The sequence below is a fragment of the Salmo trutta genome, unplaced genomic scaffold (assembly GCF_901001165.1).
Source record: "Salmo trutta unplaced genomic scaffold, fSalTru1.1, whole genome shotgun sequence".
Lineage (NCBI taxonomy): Eukaryota > Metazoa > Chordata > Actinopteri > Salmoniformes > Salmonidae > Salmo > Salmo trutta.
Window position 1 is genome coordinate 157,625 of NW_021822244.1, and position 14,215 is coordinate 171,839.

The 14,215-nt window shown below is 45.0% G+C and overlaps 1 protein-coding gene and 1 long non-coding RNA gene across 2 annotated transcripts; both read left to right on the top strand.

Annotated features, from left to right (window-relative positions):
* Positions 1–2,308: 2,308 nt before the first annotated feature.
* LOC115181388 (derlin-1) lies at positions 2,309–13,850 on the top strand. Its single transcript, XM_029743322.1, has 7 exons — positions 2,309–2,714; positions 4,086–4,197; positions 8,206–8,270; positions 10,045–10,071; positions 11,990–12,138; positions 12,239–12,349; positions 12,581–13,850. The coding sequence occupies exons 1-7, from the start codon at positions 2,562–2,564 to the stop codon at positions 12,735–12,737; spliced, it is 774 nt and encodes a 257-aa protein (XP_029599182.1). The 5' UTR covers positions 2,309–2,561; the 3' UTR covers positions 12,738–13,850.
* Positions 7,120–7,343, top strand: LOC115181394 (uncharacterized). The gene is made up of 2 exons (XR_003873400.1): positions 7,120–7,186; positions 7,313–7,343. It is a non-coding gene; the product is annotated as an uncharacterized LOC115181394 (long non-coding RNA).
* Positions 13,851–14,215: the final 365 nt, after the last annotated feature.

Here is a 14,215-nt window from a genome sequence, read left to right on the forward strand (position 1 = left end):
CCCAATGGTGGGGTTATGGTATGGGCAGGCATAAGCTATGGACAACAAACACAATTGCATTTTATCAATGACAACTTGAATGCACAAAGATGCCATAACGAGATCCTGAGACCCATTATCGTGCCATTCATCCGCCGCCATCACTTCATGTTTCAGCATGATAATGCACAGCCCCATGTCACAAGGATCTGTACACAATTCCTGGAAGCTGAAAATGTCCCAGTTTTTCCATGGCCTGCATACTCACCTGACATGTCAACCATTGAGCATGTTTGGGATGCTCTGGATCGACGTGTACAACAGTGTGTTCCAGTTCCTGCCAATATCCAGAAACTTCGCACAGCCATTGAAGAGAAGTGGGAAAACATTCCACAATCAACAGCCTAGTCAACTCTATGCAAAGGGAATGTGTCACGCTGCATGAGGCAAATGGTGGTGTCATCAGATATGGATCGGTTTTCTGATCCACGCCCCTACCTTTTTTTTAAAGGTTTCTTTGACCAACAGATGCATACAGTGAGGGAAAAAAGTATTTGATCCCCTGCTGATTTTGTACGTTTGCCCACTGACAAAGAAATGATCAGTCTATAATTTTAATGGTAGGTTTATTTGAACAGTGAGAGACAGAATAACAACAAAAAAATCCTGAAAAACGCATGTCAAAAATGTTATAAAAGGATTAGCATTTTAATGAGGGAAATAAATATTTGACCCCTCTGCAAAACATGACTTAGTACTTGGTGGCAAAACCCTTGTTGGCAATCACAGAGGTCAGATGTTTCTTGTAGTTGGCCACCAGGTTTGCACACATCTCAGGAGGGATTTTGTCCCACTCCTCTTTGCAGATCTTCTCCAAGTCATTAAGGTTTCGAGGCTGACGTTTGGCAACTCGAACCTTCAGCTCCCTCCACAGATTTTCTATGGGATTAAGGTCTGGAGACTGGCTAGGCCACTCCAGGACCTTAATGTGCTTCTTCTTGAGCCACTCCTTTGTTGCTTTGGCCGTGTGTTTTGGGTCCTTGTCATGCTGGAATACCCATCCACGACCCATTTTCAATGCCCTGGCTGAGGGAAGGAGGTTCTCACCCAAGATTTGACAGTACATTGCCCCGTCCATCGTCCCTTTGATGCGGTGAAGTTGTCCTGTCCCCTTAGCAGAAAAACACCCCCAAAGCATAATGTTTCCACCTCCATTTTTGACGGTGGGGCTGGTGTTCTTGGGGTCATAGGCAGCATTCCTCCTCCTCCATACACGGCGAGTTGAGTTGATGCCAAAGTGCTCCATTTTGGTCTCATCTGACCACAACACTTTCACCCAGTTGTCCTCTGAATCATTCAGATGTTTATTGGCAAACTTCAGACCGGCATGTATATGTGCTTTCTTGAGCATGTGGACCTTGCGGGCGCTGCAGAATTTTAGTCCTTCACGGCGTAGTGTGTTACCAATTGTTTTCTTGGTGACTATGGTCCCAGCTGCCTTGAGATCATTGACAAGATCCTCCTGTGTAGTTCTGGGCTGATTCTTCACCGTTCTCATGATCATTGCAAAGCCACGAAGTGAGATCTTGCATGGAGCCCCAGGCCAAGGGAGATTGACAGTTATTTTGTGTTTCTTCCATTTGCGAATAATCGCACCAACTGTTGTCACCTTCTCACCAAGCTGCTTGGCGATGGTCTTGTAGCCCATTCCAGCCTTGTGTAGGTTTACAATCTTGTCCCTGACATCCTTGGAGAGCTCTTTGGTCTTGGCCATGGTGGACAGTTTGGAATCTGATTGAATGATTGCTTCTGTGGACAGGTGTCTTTTATACAGGTAACAAACTGAGATTTGGAGCACTCCCTTTAAGAGTGTGCTCCTAATCTCAGCTCGTTACCTGTATAAAAGACACTTGGGAGCCAGAAATCTTTCTGATTGAGAGGGGGTCAAATACTTATTTTCCTTATTAAAATGCAAATCAATTTATAACATTTTTGACATGCGTTTTTTTTCTGGATTTTTTTGTTGTTATTCTGTCTCTCAATGTTCAAATAAACCTACCATTAAAATTATAGACTGAGCAAACGTACAAAATCAGCAAGGGAACAAATACTTTTTTCCCTCACTGTATCTGTATTTCCAGTCATGTGAAATCCATGGATTATGGCCTAAGGAATTTATTTAAATTGACTGATTTCCTTATATGAACTGTAACTCAGTGCAATCTTAGAAATTGTTGCATTTTGTGTTTATATTTTTGTTCGGTGTAAATCATTCGACATTTCAACTTCAAAGGGGTAACATCAGATTCCAGACGTCCCAAGGATCCCAGATAGCAAGGACTGCGGCGCAAATTCGACAGGAAGTGAGCAGTTCAAGAGCTAGTCGCGAGAAGATTGAGGTATAATAAGAAGCCACGTCATGAAAACTTGACTGAGGAAACAAACGTTCGTGAATAATTGTTGTAATCGAAAGGGAATTCTAACACAAGGGGTATCGTCAGTCACCACAGGACTTTGGGACTGTTCGTTTGCCTTTAGGCAATTCGTTGACTGTGGTCGTTTTGCCAAGATCGTATGGAAAGATGTCAGATATCGGGGACTGGTTCAAAACAATCCCGTTCATCACCCGGTACTGGTTTGCTGGGTCGATTGCGGTTCCCTTGATAGGTAAACTGGGACTAATCAGTCCCATGTACCTCGTCTTATGGCCAGAGAACTTCTTTCACAAATTTCAGGTGAGTTATGGGCAGTGGGGTTGTTTATGTGTGCTACAATTCGCTATGTTGCTATAATAGCCTAGCATCAAGGCTAGCAGGCCTTGGATTGTACGAGGGGTGTGAATTCAGTCCAATCACAAAACAAACAGGTTGGACTTCCGGGATGCGTGAAGACGCTAGTTCAATGATAGGATAGCAGCAGTTTCAATAGCAATTATGTACAAATTAACTACATGATTATTCCCGAAAGGTTTGGTGAATATCTCACAAATATTTTATGTTCCAGCATTTGTTATAGGTTTGGTTGAGTGAGGTTTGACCAAAAATAATGTCAATACAATTCCATCAGGTGGCGCTATCACATCCATCTTTGGACATCCTCATCATAACTGGCACCTCCCACATTACATGCAGTAGTCATTATGACTCTCAAGCAAGCAAGCAAGGGTTTCATCATAGTCTTCTGACAGGTGGTGTCACACTAGACCCTTCTTTTGGTACTGGACCCCAGCTCTATGACGTGGGTTCACACACACACACACACAGTGGTGTAAAGTACTTAAGTAAAAATACTTGAAAGTACGACTTAATTATTAGTTTACTTTTACTTGTATTTCACTACAATCCTAAATAAAATAATGTTATTTTTACTCCAAACATTTTCCCTGACACCCAGAAGTACTTGTTATATTTTCAATGCTTAGCAGGACAGGAAAGTGGTCCAATTCACTCACTTATCAAGAGAACATCCCTACTGCCTCTGATCTGGCAGACTCACTAAACACAAATGCTTCATTTGTAAATGATGTCTGCGTGTTGTAGTGTGCCCTGGGCTATCCTTAAAAAAATATTCAAAATATTCAAAACATCTTGGTTTCTTAATATAAGCTATTTGAATTTATTAATACTTTTACTTTTGATACTTAAGTATATTTAAAACCAAATACTTTTACTCAAGTAGTATTATTTGGGGGGGTGACTTTTACATTTCTATTATACTTTTCAAATTTTCTATTACAGAATCTTTACTTTTAATCAAGTAGGATAATTGGGTTATTTTCCACCACGAACACATACAGGGTGGACAGTATCGGTTCTCGGCCCTGACAGCTCAGCTGACTACTGGTTATCTTGTGAAGGCAGAGTAGGTTTCCATTGGTGAGGCCACAGCTGGCACACCTGTGCTGGGCAGTCTGGGCTGTTCCATTGGTGAGGCCACAGCTGGCACACCTGTGCTGGGCAGTCTGGGCTGTTCCATCCCCCCCTCCACCAGTTACTGCCCTGGCCCCCCCCCCCCCCCCCCCCCCCACACACACACACACACACACACCAGTTACTGCCCTGACATGTCTAAATGCTAACAGACTCTGTATCTCTCTCTCTCTACAGGTATGGAGACCAATCACCTCCACCCTATACTTCCCTGTGGGCCCTGGAACAGGCTTCCTCTACCTCGTCAATCTTTATTTCCTCTACCAGTACTCTACCAGGCTGGAGACAGGTGGGTTCACACAGTACTCTACCAGGCTGGAGACAGGTGGGTTCACACGGTACTCTACCAGGCTGGAGACAGGTGGGTTCACACGGTACTCTACCAGGCTGGAGACAGGTGGGTTCACACGGTCCTCTACCAGGCTGGAGACAGGTGGGTTCACACAGTACTCTACCAGGCTGGAGACAGGTGGGTTCACACGGTACTCTACCAGGCTGGAGACAGGTGGGTTCACACAGTACTCTACCAGGCTGGAGACAGGTGGGTTCACACGGTCCTCTACCAGGCTGGAGACAGGTGGGTTCACACAGTCCTCTAGCAGGGGCCGGTTCAGGACCATGTAATGTTACAGAACGTTCAGATACAAACCTTCATGTAGAATAGGGTGTTGTCAGGGAAACAGAATGAATAGATCTGTAACAAGGTTCAGAATGTTTCACATCACTGAGTAGTCCTATATCCCAGTGAAGACGGGTGGGTTCACACCAGGTCACAGAGACTGGAGACGGGTGGGTTCACACCAGGTCACAGAGGCTGGAGACGGGTGGGTTCACACCAGGTCACAGAGGCTGGAGACGGGTGGGTTCACACCAGGTCACAGAGGCTGGAGACGGGTGGGTTCACACCAGGTCACAGAGGCTGGAGACGGGTGGGTTCACGCCAGGTCACGGAGACGGGTGGGTTCACGCCAGGTCACGGAGACGGGTGGGTTCACGCCAGGTCACAGAGGCTGGAGACGGGTGGGTTCACGCCAGGTCACAGAGGCTGGAGACGGGTGGGTTCACGCCAGGTCACAGAGGCTGGAGACGGGTGGGTTCACGCCAGGTCACAGAGGCTGGAGACGGGTGGGTTCACGCCAGGTCACAGAGGCTGGAGACGGGTGGGTTCACGCCAGGTCACAGAGGCTGGAGACGGGTGGGTTCACGCCAGGTCACAGAGGCTGGAGACGGGTGGGTTCACGCCAGGTCACAGAGGCTGGAGACGGGTGGGTTCACGCCAGGTCACAGAGGCTGGAGACGGGTGGGTTCACGCCAGGTCACAGAGGCTGGAGACGGGTGGGTTCACGCCAGGTCACAGAGGCTGGAGACGGGTGGGTTCACGCCAGGTCACAAAGGCTGGAGACGGGTGGGTTCACGCCAGGTCACAGAGGCTGGAGACGGGTGGGTTCACGCCAGGTCACAGAGGCTGGAGACGGGTGGGTTCACGCCAGGTCACAGAGGCTGGAGACGGGTGGGTTCACGCCAGGTCACAGAAGCTGGAGACGGGTGGGTTCACGCCAGGTCACAGAGGCAGGAGACGGGTGTGTTCACGCCAGGTCACAGAGGCTAGACCCCCCCCCCCCCCCCCCCCAGGCCACACCGATCACTTCACGTTAGTCAGGCTCCGTTATAGACCTGATCTGTTACACAACATTAGGACTGTTGGAGGTAGGAGGAAGTAGACCGTGTCGTTCAGTACACATGGAGCTTTTTCATTCAAATCTTGTGATCATGGTGGGGCCAGGCAATAGAATATGATTGAAATAAATAATTGCGGTGATTAAATAAAAAGTTGTGGTGTTATGTCTGTATGTACAGTGTTGTGGTGTTATGTCTGTATGTACAGTGTTCAGTGATGCGGTGTTATGTCTGTATGTACAGTGTTGTGGTGTTATGTCTGTATGTACAGTGTTTAGTGATGCGGTGTTAGGTCTGTATGTACAGTGTTTAGTGATGCGGTGTTAGGTCTGTATGTACAGTGTTTAGTGATGCGGTGTTAGGTCTGTATGTACAGTGTTTAGTGATGCGGTGTTAGGTCTGTATGTACAGTGTTTAGTGATGTGGTGTTAGGTCTGTATGTACAGTGTTTAGTGATGTGGTGTTAGGTCTGTATGTACAGTGTAGTGGTGTGGTGTTAGGTCTGTATGTACAGTGTTTAGTGGTGTGGTGTTAGGTCTGTATGTACAGTGTTTAGTGATGTGGTGTTAGGTCTGTATGTACAGTGTAGTGGTGTGGTGTTAGGTCTGTATGTACAGTGTTTAGTGATGCGGTGTTAGGTCTGTATGTACAGTGTTTAGTGATGTGGTGTTAGGTCTGTATGTACAGTGTTTAGTGATGTGGTGTTAGGTCTGTATGTACAGTGTTTAGTGGTGTGGTGTTAGGTCTGTATGTACAGTGTTTAGTGGTGTTAGGTCTGTATGTACAGTGTTTAGTGATGCGGTGTTAGGTCTGTATGTACAGTGTTTAGTGATGCGGTGTTAGGTCTGTATGTACAGTGTTTAGTGATGTGCTGTTAGGTCTGTATGTACAGTGTTTAGTGGTGTTAGGTCTGTATGTACAGTGTTTGGTGGTGTTAGGTCTGTATGTACAGTGTTTAGTGATGTGGTGTTAGGTCTGTATGTACAGTGTTTAGTGATGTGGTGTTAGGTCTGTATGTACAGTGTTTAGTGGTGTTAGGTCTGTATGTACAGTGTTTAGTGGTGTTAGGTCTGTATGTACAGTGTTTAGTGATGTGGTGTTAGGTCTGTATGTACAGTGTTTAGTGATGTGGTGTTAGGTCTGTATGTACAGTGTTTAGTGATGCGGTGTTAGGTCTGTATTTACAGTGTTTAGTGGTGTTAGGTCTATGTACAGTGTTTAGTGATGCGGTGTTAGGTCTGTATGTACAGTGTTTAGTGATGCGGTGTTAGGTCTGTATGTACAGTGTTTAGTGATGTGCTGTTAGGTCTGTATGTACAGTGTTTAGTGGTGTTAGGTCTGTATGTACAGTGTTTGGTGGTGTTAGGTCTGTATGTACAGTGTTTAGTGATGTGGTGTTAGGTCTGTATGTACAGTGTTTAGTGATGTGGTGTTAGGTCTGTATGTACAGTGTTTAGTGGTGTTAGGTCTGTATGTACAGTGTTTAGTGGTATTAGGTCTGTATGTACAGTGTTTAGTGATGTGGTGTTAGGTCTGTATGTACAGTGTTTAGTGATGTGGTGTTAGGTCTGTATGTACAGTGTTTAGTGATGCGGTGTTAGGTCTGTATTTACAGTGTTTAGTGGTGTTAGGTCTATGTACAGTGTTTAGTGATGTGGTGTTAGGTCTGTATTTACAGTGTTTAGTGGTGTTAGGTCTATGTACAGTGTTTAGTGATGCTGTGTTAGGTCTGTATGTACAGTGTTTAGTGATGTGGTGTTAGGTCTGTATGTACAGTGTTTAGTGATGCGGTGTTAGGTCTGTATGTACAGTGTTTAGTGATGTGGTGTTAGGTCTGTATGTACAGTGTTTAGTGATGCGGTGTTAGGTCTGTATGTAATGCGGTGTTAGGTCTGTATGTACAGTGTTTAGTGATGCGGTGTTATGTCTGTATGTACAGTGTTTAGTGATGTGGTGTTAGGTCTGTATGTACAGTGTTTAGTGGTGTTAGGTCTGTATGTACAGTGTTTAGTGATGTGGTGTTAGGTCTGTATGTACAGTGTTTAGTGATGCGGTGTTATGTCTGTATGTACAGTGTTTAGTGATGCGGTGTTATGTCTGTATGTACAGTGTTTAGTGATGTGGTGTTAGGTCTGTATGTACAGTGTTTAGTGGTGTTAGGTCTGTATGTACAGTGTTTAGTGATGTGGTGTTAGGTCTGTATGTACAGTGTTTAGTGATGTGGTGTTAGGTCTGTATGTACAGTGTTTAGTGGTGTTAGGTCTGTATGTACAGTGTTTAGTGGTGTTAGGTCTGTATGTACAGTGTTTAGTGATGCGGTGTTAGGTCTGTATGTACAGTGTTTAGTGATGCGGTGTTAGGTCTGTATGTACAGTGTTTAGTGATGCGGTGTTAGGTCTGTATGTACAGTGTTTAGTGATGCGGTGTTAGGTCTGTATGTACAGTGTTTAGTGGTGTTAGGTCTGTATGTACAGTGTTTAGTGGTGTTAGGTCTGTATGTACAGTGTTTAGTGATGCGGTGTTAGGTCTGTATGTACAGTGTTTAGTGAATGGAAACATGTTTACATTGCCAAAGCAAATGAAATAAAGAAACAATCCCTGTATGTTTTCTTTGTTCCAGGTGCGTTTGATGGGCGACCGGCTGACTTTGTGTTCATGCTGCTGTTCAACTGGATCTGCATCGTTGTATCCTTTACCTGCTTATCAGCCTTCCTCTGTTATGCAGCTGACAACTTTATCAGTCATAGTAAATCAATGAGCCATACGTTTAACTCATCGTCACCGTCTGAAAACCTTCAAAACATCGTTTTTTCAGGAAAAAGGAACATACTATTATGAAATATTTTGAATAAATGTTTTGTGTCCTTGAGTCATGAAATGTTCAGAGAACATTGAGGGGAGTTACTGCTTTTAAATGAATGTAAAAAAATATATATATTTGCAAAATTGGAGTTACAAGGTTTTCATCAGACAATGACGTTATGCTGTTTTGTCCATTGTTAAAGGTAGGCTAATAGTTGTTCATGTTTTGTTCCATGAACTGCCATTGTTTCTGCCTCTCCTGAGTCTAGGCCTTGTTATAGTATGTGTTATTAGAGCCGCCCCCTGCCTGTTAAGCTGCCTAGCAACAGTTCAGCCCCTTTCCAGTAGCCTAGCTACAATCTGTTTCTCTGGACAGCCATGTGGTACAGCCAAACCAGGCTCTGTTTCTCTGGACAGCCAAACCGGGCTCTGTTTCTCTGGACAGCCAAACCGGGCTCTGTTTCTCTGGACAGCCAAACCGGGCTCTGTTTCTCTAGACAGCCAAACCGGGCTCTGTTTCTCTGGACAGCCAAACCGGGCTCTGTTTCTCTGGACAGCCAAACCGGGCTCTGTTTCTCTGGACAGCCAAACCGGGCTCTGTTTCTCTGGACAGCCAAACCGGGCTCTGTTTCTCTGGACAGCCAAACCGGGCTCTGTTTCTCTGGACAGCCAAACCGGGCTCTGTTTCTCTGGACAGCCAAACCGGGCTCTGTTTCTCTGGACAGCCAAACCGGGCTCTGTTTCTCTGGACAGCCAAACCGGGCTCTGTTTCTCTGGACAGCCAAACCGGGCTGTGTTTCTCTGGACAGCCAAACCGGGCTGTGTTTCTCTGGACAGCCAAACCGGGCTGTGTTTCTCTGGACAGCCAAACCGGGCTGTGTTTCTCTGGACAGCCAAACCGGGCTGTGTTTCTCTGGACAGCCAAACCGGGCTCTGTTTCTCTGGACAGCCAAACCGGGCTCTGTTTCTCTGGACAGCCAAACCGGGCTCTGTTTCTCTGGACAGCCAAACCGGGCTCTGTTTCTCTGGACAGCCAAACCGGGCTCTGTTTCTCTGGACAGCCAAACCGGGCTCTGTTTCTCTGGACAGCCAAACCACCCCCAGCCTGCTAGAGGCCTAGCTACAGTCTCTGGACAGCCAAACCCCCTGCCTGCTAGAGGCCTAGCTACAGTCTCTGTACAGCCAAACCCCCAGCCTGCTAGAGGCCTAGCTACAGTCTCTGGACAGCCAAACCCCCAGCCTGCTAGTGGCCTAGCTACAGTCTCTGTACAGCCAAACCCCCAGCCTGCTAGTGGCCTAGCTACAGTCTCTGTACAGCCATGTGGTTAATGCAGGTCATATGGATGGACAACACTACTCACATGAAAGATCTGGTTCAAATATAGCCTCTGATTTTCTACCCATGCTGCCTCAGTTACTGTGTTGTGGATCCAGAACCTCAGTACAGCTGGAATGGATCAGTAGGCTCCTCTCTGCTCCAGGACAGAACAGTTCTGTTGTCAAGTCATCTGTTCCACTGCTCTTCCTTCTGGGTAACTAAAATGGAAATGAAGGTCATGTGGCCTGTTTCTATAGAACGAGATGAAAGAGTTCAACATGTGTAAAATAATTGATCCTGACAGGAAGAATACAGGTTTCCTTAACATTGCTTGTGTAGATAACCGGCTTAATGATGGACATGCAGGTACGTTTCTTCCTCCTGTTTTCTCTCTGTCCTTTGATTAGAATAATTAAGACCTGTTTTCTTTTTTCATTTACCACGACGTTCCAAGACAAATAGTCCAACCCTGCATTAAAGGCTGTCAGCCCATCTCTACGGTACCTGTCAAGGATAGGCAAGCTTTTATTAGCTGTGTGTATGTATATATATATGTGTATATATATATATATGTATGTATGTATGTGTGTGTGTGTGTATGTATGTATGTATGTGTGTGTGTGTGTGTGTGTGTGTGTGTGTGTATGTATGTGTGTATATATATGTATATGTATATATGTATATGTATGTATGTATATATATATGTATATGTATGTATGTATGTATGTATGTATATGTGTATATATATCTATATCAATCCACTCAAACTCTCTCTTGGTATTATTTTCCATTAGTCCATTGTTGATACAGTCCAAATATGTTTTGCATGTCAGCAATGAAGTTTTGAAGATAATGGACTTTCTAGAAGCAAAGTGTCACTGGCCACAGCATCATGATGATGCAAAACAACTTGACTGCTGACATGCAAAACATATTGGGACTGAATCAACAGCGGACTATTGGAACAATACCAACACATACTGTAGTTTGAGTGGATTGTCCCTTTAATCTGTAGAACATCATGTAAACTAGGTTCATTAAGAAGGTCGGATGATCAGACTGGTCCAGTTTATCACGACGGGGAGTTACTGTCGGATGATCAGACTGGTCCAGTTTATCACGACGGGGGGTTACTGTCGGATGATCAGACTGGTCCAGTTTATCACGACGGGGGGTTACTGTCGGATGATCAGACTGGTCCAGTTTATCACGACGGGGAGTTACTGTCGGATGATCAGACTAGTCTAGTCTGCTGTATCTTGTTTCACAGAGGGGCCGACAATCGGGGTGTGTCCCAAATGGCACCCTATTCCCTTTATTGGGCAGTCTGGTCAAAAGTAGTGCACTAAATAGGGAATAGGGTGCCATTTGGGACAGTACCTCAGACAGCTCTAAGTCATCAGTCTCTGACAGCTAAGAGGCTAGTCGTCCTGCCTCAGTGCTACTGACCATAAATCTACCAGGGGTCATCACAACCACTGTCATTTAGTGTAAACAAACTGGGCACTTCCGTGGTCACTGTGACAATAAGAACTATGCCATCTACAGCTTCAGTGCTAAGGTATCTCTGCTGACTGTCTGCTGCTGCTGTGTCGCTGCAGCCTCTTGGCCAGTTGGTTTGGAAAAGAGGATGTATCTATAACCTACATTATTAGATAAAGCTAATGAATGAGGTTTTGGTCCACCTCTTATGAAATGACTGATTGAGAACTACTATTACCTCTACCTACATGTACATATTACCTCGACACATTGACTCTGTACCGTAACACCCTGTATATAGCCTCCACATTGACTTTGTACCGTAACACCCTGTATATAGCCTCCACATTGACTCTGTACCGTAACACCCTGTATATAGCCTCCACCTTGACTCTGTACCGTAACACCCTGTATATAGCCTCCACATTGACTTTGTACCGTAACACCCTCTATATAGCCTCCACATTGTTATTTTACTGCTGCTCTTTAATTATTTTTTTTAATTTTTTTACCTAACACTTATTTTTCTTAACTGCATTGTTGGTTTAGGGCTTGTCAGTCAGCATTTCACTCTGTGGTCTACACACCTGTTGTAGTCAGCATTTCACTCTGTGGTCTACACACCTGTTGTAGTCAGCATTTCACTCTGTGGTCTACACACCTGTTGTAGTCAGCATTTCACTCTGTGGTCTACACACCTGTTGTAGTCAGCATTTCACTCTAAGGTCTACACACCTGTTGTATTCGGCGCTTGTGACAAATCCAATTTGATGTGAAAATATGCAAATGCTGTGTTTTCCAGCTCCTGATGATCCCGTTGATAATGTCGGTCCTGTACGTGTGGGCTCAGCTGAACAGAGAAACCATAGTCTCCTTCTGGTTTGGGACACGCTTCAAAGCATGTTATCTACCCTGGGTCATCCTTGGATTCAACTACATTATTGGGGGCTCGTAAGTAGTTCCATTATTTACTCAACAATCCAACATGTTAGACATTGTAGTTCTAAGTCATTAGTAAAATCCTAAATGTCTTGGTTGTTCTCATCTCCAGTGTTGTCAATGAACTGATTGGGAACCTGGTGGGCCATCTGTACTTCTTCCTGATGTTTAAATACCCCATGGACCTGGGAGGCAGGTCCTTCCTGTCAACACCTGACTTCCTGTGAGTTCCTCTGCTATTCTACCTGTCTGGTGTCGCTTTAATCCTGAAGCAACATGACGATTCCTTATACTGCGTCAGAGATGTGTAATGCATGTCTGTTCTACACAAATATATTTCTACGTGAACATTCCTGCTGAACACAGCCTTGTTGTCCTCTGTGATTCCTTATTCTACATTTCAGAGATGCATGTCTGTTTTAATACAGTATGCTTTCTTCTGTCTCCTCTACAGGTACCGCTTCCTGCCCAACAGACGAGGGGGCGTGTCTGGGTTTGGAGCTCCACCCAGCAGGAGACCTGCAGCTCCCGAGGCCGGTGGTGGTGGTGGTGGAGGAGGTATGGGAGGACGTCATGCCTGGGGAGCTGGCTTCCGTCTAGGGGATGACTGAGGAGACTGTCCTACTGAGTAGCAGGACAAAGACTGTCTCTACAAGACTCTCCACTCCTCAAGACTACTGCCGATGTCCAAATTCTGCAGAAGAAAGCAGATTGTTTTTGTATCTAACTCCCGGGTAGAAATGATCAGCATGTTATTCTTTCTTTCAGTGCTCTCTTTTACACAAGATGCCATATCTGATTACACTGTAATTACAGGGCTCCTCCTAACCAGTGTGTTGCCTCAGCCGCAGCCAGCCTTTTCAGAGCGTGGGTTTGGCTATTTAGAAAAGCATTGTTCTGGGAGAGAACAGCCGAGCACTAAGGACTGAATTCTCTTTGCTCCTCTCTCCTTAAATAGAACACGGGGTAACAGCAACACTCACGCTGGCTGTGTAGATAGAGGCTCATATATAATAACACAAAACAATATTTCTTGTTCACCCCCCCCCCCCCCCCCCCCCAGGTCTGTGCTGTTGTATGATCGCACCACCACACTGAATGTTTGTCTGTTGAATGGGGGAGTAGGGTCGAAGTTGTGGAAAAAAATTCAAATCTTCAACATAGTATAAAAGTTCAATAGTGATGCAACAATGCAGTCTGTTATGAGAGAAATGCCTACAGTCTGTGCTCTGACTGGCCCAGTAGATTGCTTTGGTAAAGCTGCTTTGGATCCATATAAAAGTGCAGTGTCATGGTTCTGTTTCTCCTTTGATTTAGCTCTGCAACATGGCAATTAAATGAAACGGCAAGATTTCATGAATACCCCCAGTTGGTGTGAAATGGGTATCAATTGTTTTCACAATGAGTGATTTGCTTGTTGCCAATTAGATTTTCAGTCAGAAGATGATCCAATGGCTTGTCTTGAGGATGAAGAGTTAGTTATTCACCAGGGTTGGGGTCAATTTCAATTCAAGAAGTTAACTGAAATTAATAGTTTTTCCCCTCAGAAGCATTGAGGAAAAGGAATTTCCAATGGAATTGACATGTACAGTGACCCTTGACCTTATAGCAGAGGATGTCTTTCAGTTGGCTGCGTCTGCTTCTCTAACTTTTGTACAATGCCATTTTGTACTTGAGTAAACAGAACATCAGTTTTTGTTGCATAAAAAAATCTTTGAACATTGTACTGAAGTAATCAAATCCTGTGCATTTCTCCATCTCAATTGCATGTCTCTGGAACAAAATATTGTTAAAGGACACAGGAACGGGGGAAAATGCAGAATAAGGCAGCCCATATACACTGAGAACACAAAACATTAACTCTTTCCGTGACAGACTGACCAGGTGAAAGCTATGATCCTTTGTCATTCACTTGAATCAGTGTAGATAAAAAGGGGAGACAGGTTGAAGAAGGATTTTGGAGACATGGATTGTGTCATTCAAAGGGTGACTGGGCAAGACACAAAATGTAAGTGCCTTTGAACGGGGTACGCTCTGATTTGTGACAAGAGTTGCCATACTAGCTGGGTTTTTCCACGCTCAAGTTTCC